General features: G+C 39.9%; 1 protein-coding gene across 1 annotated transcript in view; it reads right to left on the bottom strand.

The window, feature by feature from the left end:
* Positions 1–12,979, bottom strand: part of arrdc1b (arrestin domain containing 1b) — a 45,950-nt gene that overhangs the window by 11,120 nt on the left and 21,851 nt on the right. Inside the window, exon 2 of the mRNA XM_039999892.1 lies at positions 7,666–7,776. Within this exon, the coding sequence (XP_039855826.1) occupies positions 7,666–7,776 (111 nt within the window). The remainder of the gene's footprint in view (positions 1–7,665; positions 7,777–12,979) is intronic.

The following is a 12,979-nucleotide window of genomic DNA, read 5'->3' as shown; positions in this document are numbered from 1 at the left end:
AGTCTCATCTGTTAGTTACTGGTATAATCAGAATCCCACGCAAAGAAAGACTTATATTAAAAGGCAGACAATATTAATTGTTTTTTCCATCTCTACTTTTCTCACATTTTTCATGTTTAAATAAGCAAATGAGGCATGAGATTTAAATAAATTTGCATGATTTTCTACAGCAGAAATCAGAACGACACATAAATCCACATAAAGTTCAAAATTGTTGCTTCGCTCTGTCTAGTTGTCTAGGCAACGCTCCAATGTATTTACCACCAGGCACTGTGTCAATCAGCAGTATCTTGTGGTCTCACTGGTAGCTGTTCAAACAGTTGCCTGAAAGTTGAGGGAAAGTTGATCTCAGGTCTCAGAAAGCTGTTCATCCAAGTCTTCTTCAGTCGCCAGTTCAGGCCTGTATGCACTGTGTATTCTGACACCTGTCACCAGAGCCAAATTTGAGCTACAATAGCTCGTCTGTGCATCACTGAGCCTGGGCCGCCCATCAGCCTGTTGCTGGTTCACCACTGCTGCTTCCTTGAACCAGTTTTGATAGATACCGACCAGTGCACCGCAGGAACACCCCACAAAAGCTGCAGTTGAGGGGATGCTCTGACCCAGTCGTCTCCAATTTGGCCTTTTGTCAAATTCGCTAAAATCCTTACAATTTTCCATTTATCCTGCTTTTAGGACAGAATATCTCCTTTGCTCCATTATATATCCTACCCACTAACCAGCGACATAATGAAGAGATAATCAGTGCTATTAACTTTACCTGTCAGTGGTGAAAACATTGTGCCTGATCGGCGTCACTATAATAAATTTTACAGAAGAGAACACACAGAAGAGAGACGCCTCTGGGGTTTTTTTTTGTCTTTTGCACACACACAAAAAAAAAAAAGTGCATCTCATCTTATTAGCCTGAAGACAAGTTACCCATAATTTAACAAATCGCACAACTGTTGCCTGTAGGATCTCATCAGCTAGAAAGAAATTCTGATTGAGTTCAAACTTATTTTTCACATGGGCCATCATTACATGCACCGTTTACTTTACAAGCTCAGTTAAAACTAATAACTAGATCATAAGGAAACAAAAATCGCCTTTATGTCCCCATCACACTGAGAGCACCTTGAGTCAACCAGCTTATTAATTCTGTAGATGAGCTGGCAGCCCAATTAAATTACTACAGATAGCAACATGTCCCACCTCATTAGGGACGGGCACAACATTTTCCCCTTCAGTCTACGTTTCCTGAGGGAAGTGCTCAGACTGTGTGTGTGTGTATGCGTGTGTGTGCTTATCACTCAGTCCTGTTTACTGCTAATAGAAACAGTCAGTCTTAACACTGCAGTGCACACACTGCATGCAAACTGGGCCAGGACCACACGAGTGAAAGAATAAAAGACTCTTTAAAAGTCACAAAAGAGGAACAACATCAATGATTATGATTATTTAACCTTATAATAATAATAACAAACATTCATTCTGCTATTAAAACCTAGCAATACCTATTATCATAAAGAGATTATAAAGTGAGGCTCCAAATATAGGTTTTTACTGGCCCCAGATCAGTGATAATCCTGAACCCTGTGTTTATTCTAGTTTACTGTATTTTTGTTCAATACCTGTTTTTGTTTTAATCAACTTCATTATTTGCTCTTTTTGGTTAAATAAAGGTTGGATAAATGAAAATAAATATATTTGTTCATCGATATTTTAATCAAACCCCATGTTGTGCGAGATACTTGTGGTTCACACAGTCTGTGTAGTCAAGGACACAATAAAAGGAAAAAAAAGATAATATTTTGCTTTTAGTGTCGCCTAAGAGCCACCAATTCTCCCCGACACAGCCCAGAGGATCACAAATATTTTGATATTTTTCAGATGACCTTACAAGGATACTTTATAAGGAAATATATATATTTTTTAGCTTTAATTATCCATCTAGATGATCTCAGTCTGAATCTTCCAGGTTTTTTGTTTTGGGTAACACTAAAACTAGGCAACCAAGTCATGATAACTAAAAAGAGACATTGCTAAGATGCACTCCTGTTTTAGTTAGCAGGTGTAGACAGCAGAAAGAAAATAGTTCTGGTATTAAACTTCCTACATAAAGGTTTGTGGATTTTCTTTGAGTAACCCGGTCAATAATTTCTAGAACATTTTTTTCCAAATGTATTTTTCGGCATTTTAACATCAAAAATCCTTTTACTTTATGCTTTTACAAAGAATGCAAATGTGTCTACAACACAAACACCAAAACAGCCTTGATGCATAAATGGCAGCACAGACCAAAGACATAACAAACTGACAGTGGGATAAGCCGTCTCTTTTGAAAATACAGAACTACTGTTGCTGCTACTACCCTGGATTACTCACTGTAGAAATCAAAGTTTTTTAAAGTTTAAAAGAACACTAGAAGGGTTTTTGGCACAAACAGTGCCTTTTTAGTAACACATTTATAAACCTAATGAAGAAGAAATATTGTCTTTGCAGAAATGCCAGTATTAGTAAATAATACTTTTAAAAAAACTTCCACGTGGCTTTGTCCTAAACGTGTTCTAAATATGAAGCTCTCACTTTTTAAAGTCAGTGTCCATGAAGAGCTGCTGATGTAAGCGGTCTTCACTCCCCTAACCGCCAAGCATCTGTGGCATACCACATTATTAACCAGCCACAGCGAGGGTCGCTTGCTTTGTTAGTGTGTGTGTGTGTGTGTGTGTGTGTGTGTGTGTGTGAGTGAGTGAGTGAGTGAGTGAGTGAGTGAGTGAGAGTGAGAGAGAGAGAGAGAGAGAGAGAGATGATCTTCTGTCACCCTTCCTCTCTCACTCTCCCTCTGTTGCTCGACCCTTGGGGGCGAACCAGCTCATTTTTGGAAGAGAGCGAGATATGGGAAAACGGCAGAGATAAAGAGGAACTCAGAGAGGGGGTGTGTCATGAATTATTTATGACCTTCTCCTTCTGGTGCCTTACGTTTCACAGTAAGGCTTTAAGTTTAACTATTGCTTCAAAGAACTTCCTGCTTTCAACGTCTCTTTCTGTTATTAAGAGGAAGAAAAAAAACGAAACAAAAAAACCTCAAACCTGCCCTTCATTAAACGAAAACTCACAGATTCATGTCCCAGTTATTTAGATTAGCACTGAATCAGCACCTGGGTTTTGGTGTCAGTTTCAACAATAAGTAAATAAACAATTTCATTTCATTTAATAAAAACTCTTAAATATAGCAGAAAAAAACTTTATACAACTAAAAGCTGTCAATAGAAGAAGTAATAATGATCTGCGGAAGAATGTTTGCATGCAAGACCACTACGTTAACCAACTCTGACTGTTTGATTAAAACATTTTTAACCTCGCAGCTCTCTGCTAAGGAGTCAGAGTAATATCTGACTGTGCCAGTGTGAGAACTGATGGTCTTCATCTCACAGCAATTTCTTTAACTGGAGGACCATGCTGGTATAGATAGCCCAGGGTCACACACTGGATAAATTAAATAAAATGTGAAACACTAAACTCCAGGAATTTGGGCGACATGACAAAATAACTTTTACTATCACATATTTGCCAGAAGGCCTGAGTCTTCACTTCAAAGAACAAGAACCTTCTGGTAGAAAATATTTAATAATTTGAAAGGAATTTATTTGGTCCGTGCGTAGTTATAGTGAAAACGCTTTCTAATAATACACTTCAAACCGTATTGACTTTCCTCATGTACTCATAAGCACCACTGCATGAAATGCAAAGAACTCAGAGACAAATCTTGTTTATACAATAATAATAAATTCACAGGTTCAAGGCAATAAAATTAGATATTCTTTTTTTTTTTTTTAATCAAGTTAAACAATAATACAGACTCATTACAGCTGTTCCTCTTCAGCTGTACCTCTAAACCTCATCCCACATTTACCAAAATCATCTTGATGACCCCAAAGCCTTTGAGAAAGTTTTCGTAGTGGTCTGGGTCTACTTCATGAACTCTGCTCTCTACCAGAAAATCGTGAAGTAAGTAAGTAAGTAAAGTTTATTTATTAAGCGCTTTTGATCCAAAACACATCAGCAAGTGCACCTCTGAATGGCACCAAAAAGAAAAACAAATCCACAATGAAGATTTTGGAGTGGCCGACTCAAAGTCTGGGCCTAAATCTAATTGAGGTGCTTTGGCATGACCGCAAACAGGCCGTCCATGCATCTCTCTCAAAAACTCTCCAATGTGACTGAATTAAAACTGAATTAAAACAATTCAAAGTGAAACATTTGTTGCCATTTATCATAGATGCTTGATTACAGTTCTTTTTCCCAAGGGCGGCACAACCAATTATTAGGTTTATGGGGCAATTACTTTTTCTCTTATGACTTTTTCACTTAGGATATGCATCTTTAGATAACCTTTTCCTTTTAAAAATAAATCAAAATTTAAAAACTGCATTTTGTATTGACTCAGATTATGTTTGTTATTAATAAACGAATTTGTTTCATGATTTGAAAATTTAAAGTCTGACTAATGTTAAAAAGAGAAATCAGGAAGGCAGAAAACACTTTCTCACAGTGTTGTATGTATATATTTTTCTTTCTTACAACATCAAAGCTGCTATGTTAATGGGTGAAGTGGGTGTGCTCATGTTTGTGTCTGCACAAACATTTCAAGATTTCTGTTCGACTTAATTTTCACCTCCCAGAAACGCCCTGCCTGACAGCTGACGAACAGTACTTGTGATTTTTCTCACACAGGCGAAAACAAAAAATGGCCACAGTCCGTTTCTTTTTTTTTTTAATTATTATTATTTTCTCTTGTTTTTAATGTTCTGTGTATTTGTCTACTTCAGTTTTGTTTGTGTTGGTTTCCTCATCTTCCCTTTTTCTTGTTTCCTGTTTTATTTTTGGTAATGACTTTTGCCAAAGGCATTCGGAGGATGGAGGAAAGAGGAAACTTCAGCCTGCTTGAAGATAATCAAACTTTCTGCCTCTCATTATTTGTGTGTATAAAGTTAATAAAACGTATATCTTGTCACTTTAATTAGAAGTGGGGGCGATCGTGGCTCAGGAGTTGACAGTTCGTCTTGTAATCGGAAAGTTGCAGGTTCGAGCCCCGGCTCCGACAGTCTCGGTCGTTGTGTCCTTGGGCAAGACACTTCACCCGTTGCTTACTGGTGGCGGTCAGAGGGCCCGGTGGCGCCAGTGTCCGGCAGCTTCGCCTCTGTCAGTGCGCCCCAGGGTGGCTGTGGCTACAATGTAGCTTGCCATCACCAGTGTGTGAATGTGTGTGTGAATGGGTGGATGACTGAATGTAGTGTAAAGCGCTTTGGGGTCCTTAGGGACTGAGTAAAGCGCTATACAAATACAGGCCATTTACCATTTAGCCACTTTATCATGTACACCTTGCTAATAGGTAGACTGCCTTTTGCCCTAAGAGCAGCTTTAATCCTTCATGGTATAGACACGATGCTGGACCCATTCCTCACAGATTTTATTCGACTTTCACATGATAACAGACTGCACACTTGTTGGCTGCACAATAAAGCAAATGACCCATTCCACCAGATCCCAAAGGTGCTGGATTGGATTGAGATCTGGTGACTGTGGAGGCCATTTGACTGTAGTCAACAAAATAAAAACAGAAAAAAGCACTTAATCATGATGTGAACCTTGTGACATGTGTGTTATTGTGACGATAGCATCCATTAAAGGAAGGGTACAGGCTGGTCATAAAGCGATGGACATGGCCAGCAGCACTCAGTTTCAAACTCGGTTCATTTGGTTCTAATGCCTCTTTTCCACTAGCACATAGTGGCTTGACTCAAGCTTTTTTGAGTCACTTTTAACTTTTAACTCACTTTTTTTTATTTTTTACCTAAATAGTGAAATAAAAAAAACAATCCAAGAAATACTGAAAATACAACTCTTCAATCTGAGATGTTGAAAAAGTATGAAGTAGCATAGCAAGCACCTGAATACTATAGTTAAGTAAAGTACTTGACTAAATCTACTCTCCAGCATTGTGTGGCTGAAGTTTCTATCATGCGCTGAAGAACGCAGCCCTGAGAGTTAAACATTGAACTGTTTGCTGTTTTAACCAGCATGGACTGCATGCTCTAATGCCTGCCATTGTGTCCCACAGTGTGATTTGCATTTACAACAGATTTCATGCATGCGTGGCACATTTCACCTTCAGTTTATGGGCTGCAACACATACAAAAAAGGGAAGATCGTACTCGCAACAGAAGGTCTTGTAAGCTCTTATTTCCGTAGGCAGGAGGAACAGCACAGTGCAGCACAGCATGTTGGTACAGAGACACTCAGGGGAGAAAAATACTCTAACCTGCTCTCTGTGGGGGCTCTCCAACCGTCTCATCAGTGCTTCTTGACTCTGATTGGCTATGTCTCACCTCAGAGAGGAGACAGGCTTCAGGGGACTGTTACTCTGAGTAACTCTTCATTAGGCTGCAAAAACTAGGGTTGTGCCCGAGGCACACCAAAGACAAGGGAAAAATTTCAAAGCCACCTGTATGCATATCTGCAGAAAATAACTTTTACGTTGTCTGGAATGATCTCAAAGACAATTTTGATTGTATTCTCAGTAGAAAGCACTTTTGACACCTATAATTTTTTGCTGAGCAGGACTAGCTTACACTTTCACACAAACATACATTCTTGCTACCCAAGGATCTGATGCTGAGATTACAGACGACAATGTCTCATTCTCGCTCTCTGATGTGAAGATGAACAATAAAAGGAAAATGACAGAATGACTTTGATCTACTAAAAATGACCCAAGGTATGTTAGTTTTGTCACACTAAATGAACATATAATCGCTTGAACATAAAAATGTGTAATCACGTTGTGCACAGGTGCATGCATGTCAGCCTACAGGGAAAAAAGATGATTTCTAAACAATGTGATCAACTGTTTAAAATGGCTTTAAATATGTGAGCAATATTTATACAATCTACAAGCTCAACCACTGGACTGGGTGCAGTTTTGACTGTTTTCCCACTCTTAAATTAGTCGATCGGTCAAATTCTTTTCTCCTGTTAGAGGAAAGCAAAACCTCTGAAGGCCACTGTAACATTAGCTCTGTTCCAGCAGATTTTCATTAAACTGAATGGGGTAAAAAGCCAGTCGCCCTGAGTCAAGTCTTACAGTTGTGCCATGACAAGGAGGTTCTGATATTTGTTGGGATATAGGTTGGGAGCTAAATCTGTCATCAGCAAAGAAAGATGCAAAGTTCACATACTCTAATGATCATATCAGTGTTTTGTTTTTTTTTTGACTTGCAGTATATTCTTTTTTTAAATGATGATTTATTTTGGGCCTTTTTTGTCTTTATTTGACAGTTTTGCATTGAAAAGCAGACAGAAAAGGGTAGAATGAGCAGGGGAGGACACACAGCAAAGGGCTGAAGGCCAGCCTCAAACCTGGGTCACTGCATTTCAACAATAAGGTACATGGGAACCTGCTGAACCAGTGAGCCACACCTGCAGTATGTCCACTGCTTTCAAGATACAGGTTTGGTCTTACTGTCGTGCAGATCTAAGCAGCATATCCTTAAGTTTTTTCATAGAGTGCACATACAAATAATGAGCAACAGCTGCCTAGAAAAAAAGAGCAAGTGTATGCCAATGGTTTTTAACCTCTCTAGAAGTGTGATAACCCATCAGAGTGTGAAAATATTGATTTACCTTTCTCGGCAACAGACAGCGTGCTGTTTAAGTACTGTTCCTCCACATTATATGCTGTGCTGTTTGCTGTGTTGGAGACCCCACAGGAGCCATGACAGTTGACCTTGATGGCTGCAGAGAGAGGACAGAAAAGAAGAGTCAATCTTCTGTCTTAAACAAATAGTTTATGATCAATCACAAAGTGTAAAAAAACAAAACAAAGAACCCCACCATTGCTTTGCTACTGAAATCTCCCATTAAATTTAATTCAGGATTCTTTAAGTTGCATGTCTTTGTTGTCTAGTGCCTGTGGATAGATGGTGATCAACACTAAAAGGCTTGCCAAAGATATGACACCAACTTGCACAATCCAAAAATTAAATTAGCTAATTTGAACCATTATTCAAACAAATTAACGTTTGTCTATGTGGTTCTGAATTAAAAATGTTCTGTTTTGAGGTTTGTTGTCTATACGTAGCTTCCATTGACCACACAAGGTGAATGTCAACGAGTCTTGCAGCAGTCGCTGTCTGTGAAAGTGCTGAACCTTGGCCTTGACTCATTTCATTGTATTTCTTTGGGGCTTTTTGTGTACTGACTTTTTTTCCCCTCTCTTTGTGTTTTAAAATCCCAACTAGGGAAAATAAATAAATGCATACACTTCTTTTTATTTATTTAATCTACTAAAATGGATAAAGTAAAATTGTCTCCATGACTTTTTAGTTGACAGAAATCTAAACTGTCATCAGAAAGCAGCCAGTGTTTATACAAGACAGGATTTTGGCAATCGTTTTCCTCTTCTGCTATCCATATGGACTGCTCACCTGCAGGGAGCCAAAGCCCAGTCAAATGTGCCTACAAACAGAGACCATAAAGCTTCCAGTACAAATAAATCTCGTCCCTGTCCTTTAGATTCTGCATTCTGCACAAATATCCATTAATAGAGAAGAACTATAACCATAAAACAATTTTAAAAAAAGTGTCCCGTTCAGCAACCATCTGTGCTTCTTGCACTGTATGTTTCGATCTTTGGTGGGTTTGTTTTATGCCTGTCCCGGACCATTTTTCAGCCAAGCAGTGTTTAACCTATGTATAATCTCATTCATGACAGCTATATGCTGTTTTTTTTGGAAGACTGCATGTAAGCACCAGTGCATGGATTTTGAAAATCTCTGTCTTTAGACTCTGTGCAGGGAAACACCTATGTAAACAGACACAACTGCTGTACCATATATAATATGCTGGATAAGCAGTTATGAAAGTAGATGGATGGATGGATGTTCTTGGAAAAAGTCCTCTTATCTTACTGCAGTGAATTCAGGCAACACTGTATAAAAAATACAGACCAGCACTGATTAGCATAAGAATGACTCACAAAGAGGGGACACTCTACTAAATCACTGAGGGCCTGTCCTGTTGGTTGTGTGCATTCTGCAGCAGTGATAAATAATCTGTCAGAACAGGCTGTGAAAAGAGTCTGAGTAAACAGATGGCGACCAGAAACCTTATTAGGGAACTGTTGTGAAACTGAAGAGGGTTTTGTATATAAAATGATGGTCTCATCAAGTGTGACTAGTTTGGATTATAGCACAGCTTTAGCAGGCAAATCCGCAACTGGGTGTTTGTTGTGATGCAATAGGCTAGATGAATCACAATGTTACAGCACAATGACTGAATGTACCTGGATGAAAAGCAGTTCAACTAAACATCAGCCCACAGGATGTTGTAACTGAAAGAAGGTTCCGCTTGCTCAACGCACAGGAAACAGTGTTATCTTTTCACACTCAATCCTGTATCATTTCTACTCTGCAAAAACGTTTACACTGATGTGACTGACGTCAGCAACAATCAACTGTCAAGAGAAACAAAAACTGTTTAAGTGATTCTCAGGAACAAGCTGGCCTCAGCCTCCAACTCATACACTCAAAAAAGTGAAATTGGGTTTCTATGGTGAACATAATTAAGTTGTGTATGAGCTGCATGAAATTCAACAACTTCACGCTTGTTAAATTTATTTTTGTTGAGATGACGTCACCTAAACAAACAAGAGTGGTTAGTTGCCTGGACAAGATCACGCGAGATTTCAAACCCCAGGAAAATCACTGGGGCTATAAGAGGCAGAAAAGCATACACACACCACGTGTATGCTATTGCTATTTATTGTGCTTTGTTACAGCTCAGTGGTGCGGTGGACAGCACTGTTGCCTCACAGCAAGAAGGTCCCGAGTCCTTACTTTTTGTATGGAGTTTGCATGAGGAAATGAAAATCCTCTAAAAACATTCACAAACACACACTCAGAAACACTACCACTGCGACAGAAGTTAGAGGATTACACAGAAGGATGGTGCATCTGCATCGCCTTTTCATAAAGCAGATAGAAGGACTAATGTCTCATGGTGACACCCAACTTTCTTTGCTTTACATTTTTGTCAGAGAGCCACAGCCACTGATCGCAAGGTCGGTGGTCCAATCCCTGGCTCGTCCAACCTGCATACTGAAGAATCTTGATGCAAAATAGTTTCCATTGGAGTGGGAATTTTAGGTTACAAAGTGCTCAGGCATATAAAAAAAAACATGAGTGAATGAGGCTTATAGTACGAATGCACTTTGTGTCCACAAATTAAGAAGAAAAGCACTGTACAAGCAATAGTCCACTGTACCTTTTCATTCCATTAAAAGTGTAAAACCTAAGCGACTGGCCCTGTTAGATTTGTATTTCTGGCAGTGTTGGGAAGTAACTACTACTACTGTACAAATACTTAATTACTGTACTTAAGTAGGAGTTTCAGGTACCTTTAATAATAATAATAATAATAATAATAATAATAATAATAGATTGGATTTATATAGCGCTTTTCAAGGCACCCAAAGCGCTTTACAATGCCACTATTCATTCACTCTCACATTCACACACTGGTGGAGGCAAGCTACAGTTGTAGCCACAGCTGCCCTGGGGCAGACTGACAGAAGCGAGGCAGCCATATCGCGCCATCGGCCCCTCTGGCCAACACCAGTAGGCGGTAGGGTAAAGTGTCTTGCCCAAGGACACAACGACCAGGACAGAGAGCCCGGGGATCGAACCGGCGACCTTCCGGTTACAGATACGCGTCCCAACCCCCTGAGCCACGGTCGCCCCTTTAGTTGAGTATTTCCTTCTAACAACTTTTTACTTTTTTACATTTTTAAAACGGGCTCGCTTTTGGTTTAAGTCACTTGAGGGGCATAATTTCACATCACTGCAGGCCTTCAAACATTGATGTGGTTTGAGCCTCAACAGTGAACAACAGGGCTCCAAGACTGGCAGTGGTAGGGTTTCACTACAATTTTTACTTGTGTTATTCAATAGCACAAGTGATAAAACGTTTTTAGCATCTAAACTTAACACATTTGTTGCCAAACCTAAACTAGCAAGCAAAAACCAAAGAAAAACAATAAATAAATAAACCAGATATGAAAGCTCTCAAAGGGATGCAAACCTGGATTTCTTAGTCATTATCCCAGGAAGTTGTACCACCACCACCCCAAGCCTCCATGTGTAGAGCCTATTCAACAGCTGCTTTAGTAGCAGCTGGAATATCAGGGTACCATAGGACAGCTTGGGGAGAGGCATCTGACAAAGCTGCATTATACAATGCATTGGGATAAGAACACTTTGATCATGAATGACAGTTGTCAGCACTGCACTAAATCAGTTAAGATCTCCACAAAAAGAGGGGAAAAAAAGCATAAACACAGACTGTGCTCTAAACAGTATTCTACCACAGACTGTTTGCCCAATCACAGGCTCACACACACCCACGTAAGATTCAGCTCTGGTATCTCACAAAGACACACACACTCTCTCTCTTTCTGTCACACTCTCAGAGTGGCAGATGGCTGAGCTCTCCACACCGCCAGGGCTGCTGGCACAGTTTCCGGTAAGAGGAGGGGCTTTTACTGTTAAAAACAAAACCTCCAAAACTGCAGCTCACTAAACGAGGCGGTGCCCTTGAGCCATGCAGACTAAGTCCACTTACGGCCATTAATTAAAACTCATTGTGCACCTCCAGCTATAAGCCTTATTCATGGAAATTACAGACACATTCATTCTCCCCCGTTAACACAAAATGTGAGCAGTTATCACACGTCAGAAATGAAAAGCAGAGTGATATGACAGAAAAGAGATCCACTCATACCATGAGATATTATTTACAGATGTCTGATGTGGAAACATTAAAAGCTCAGCCTATGAAAGGTCAGCGCAGGGGTAATCTGTTAATATTCACAGTAGCAGTAACAGGAAGAGAAGCTGCAGCAGTGCTGAATGGTGAATAATTTTGTTATGAGAGAGAAGCAGCTCTGGCAGTGAGACCGAGCGTCTGCTGCCTGACAATGGGCACGCACGTGGAGCCAGATGGACCATGAGCAAAATTAAGGCACTTAGTACGACACAAATATGTAGACACAAAGATGATGTGTCATCAAGTTCCACCACAGAATCGCAAAAAAAAATACCTTCAACTTTGGGCTTGTCTGGTCCCTTAAAGGATTTAAAGAGACGAAAAATTATGCAGATATTAGTGACAAAAGGAAAAACGATTACCCTTATCAACCACCTCCTTCCTTCCTTCCTCATTTATCGTTGGTGCTGATTGGGCGCTCAGCCACTCCTGCATGCATATAATAAATAAAAATTAAATTGGCCTGCATTTGTAAAGGCACAGAAAGAAGAGGGGTTTATTGGTCCCCCTCTTTCAGCAATGGCAGCCTTTCCCCTTAGTTGTCTTTTGCATTTTTATCTCATTTGTAGTAGTTGCAGTAATCCTTTTCAGATTAACTGCAGCAACACTGTGGTAACTCATATGCTAAGTTCCTCTGAATTGTGGATTTCAGGGGCTGTGAAACATTCTTATGTAATACCTGGAGGAAATGTTATTCTCTGTGAATAATCCATCGTAGTATTACGGTAGGTTAAATGCAGACTAGAAGCTGGTGGTTAGGGGCAGCACCTGGGAAGCCAAATCCAGCTCTAAGCCCCTGCCTTGGTCAAGGGCACCGTGATCGGAGAATAACCTGTTTCTGATGGCGGGAGCTCGCAGAAGGAACTAAACAAGCCGGAGCACCTACAGACCATGCAAACTCCACCAAACCTGGTATGGGTGAAACTCAGGGCCCCTTTGCTTTGAGGAAACAAACACAAGCAACAAACCACCATACTAGCTTACATATATGTATGTGTTAATGTTCATAAAATCAAGCAGGTTAAACTGCCACCATGACGTCACCTATTGATTTTGGTGTCCTAATTATGGAGCTTCAACTTAGTACCAAGTTAGCAGTGGGAGCCATAGAGTA

Source organism: Simochromis diagramma, unplaced genomic scaffold (assembly GCF_900408965.1).
Source record: "Simochromis diagramma unplaced genomic scaffold, fSimDia1.1 OVJJ01000596.1, whole genome shotgun sequence".
Classification (NCBI taxonomy): Eukaryota; Metazoa; Chordata; class Actinopteri; order Cichliformes; family Cichlidae; genus Simochromis; species Simochromis diagramma.
This window is presented reverse-complemented; position numbering and strand designations above follow the sequence as displayed.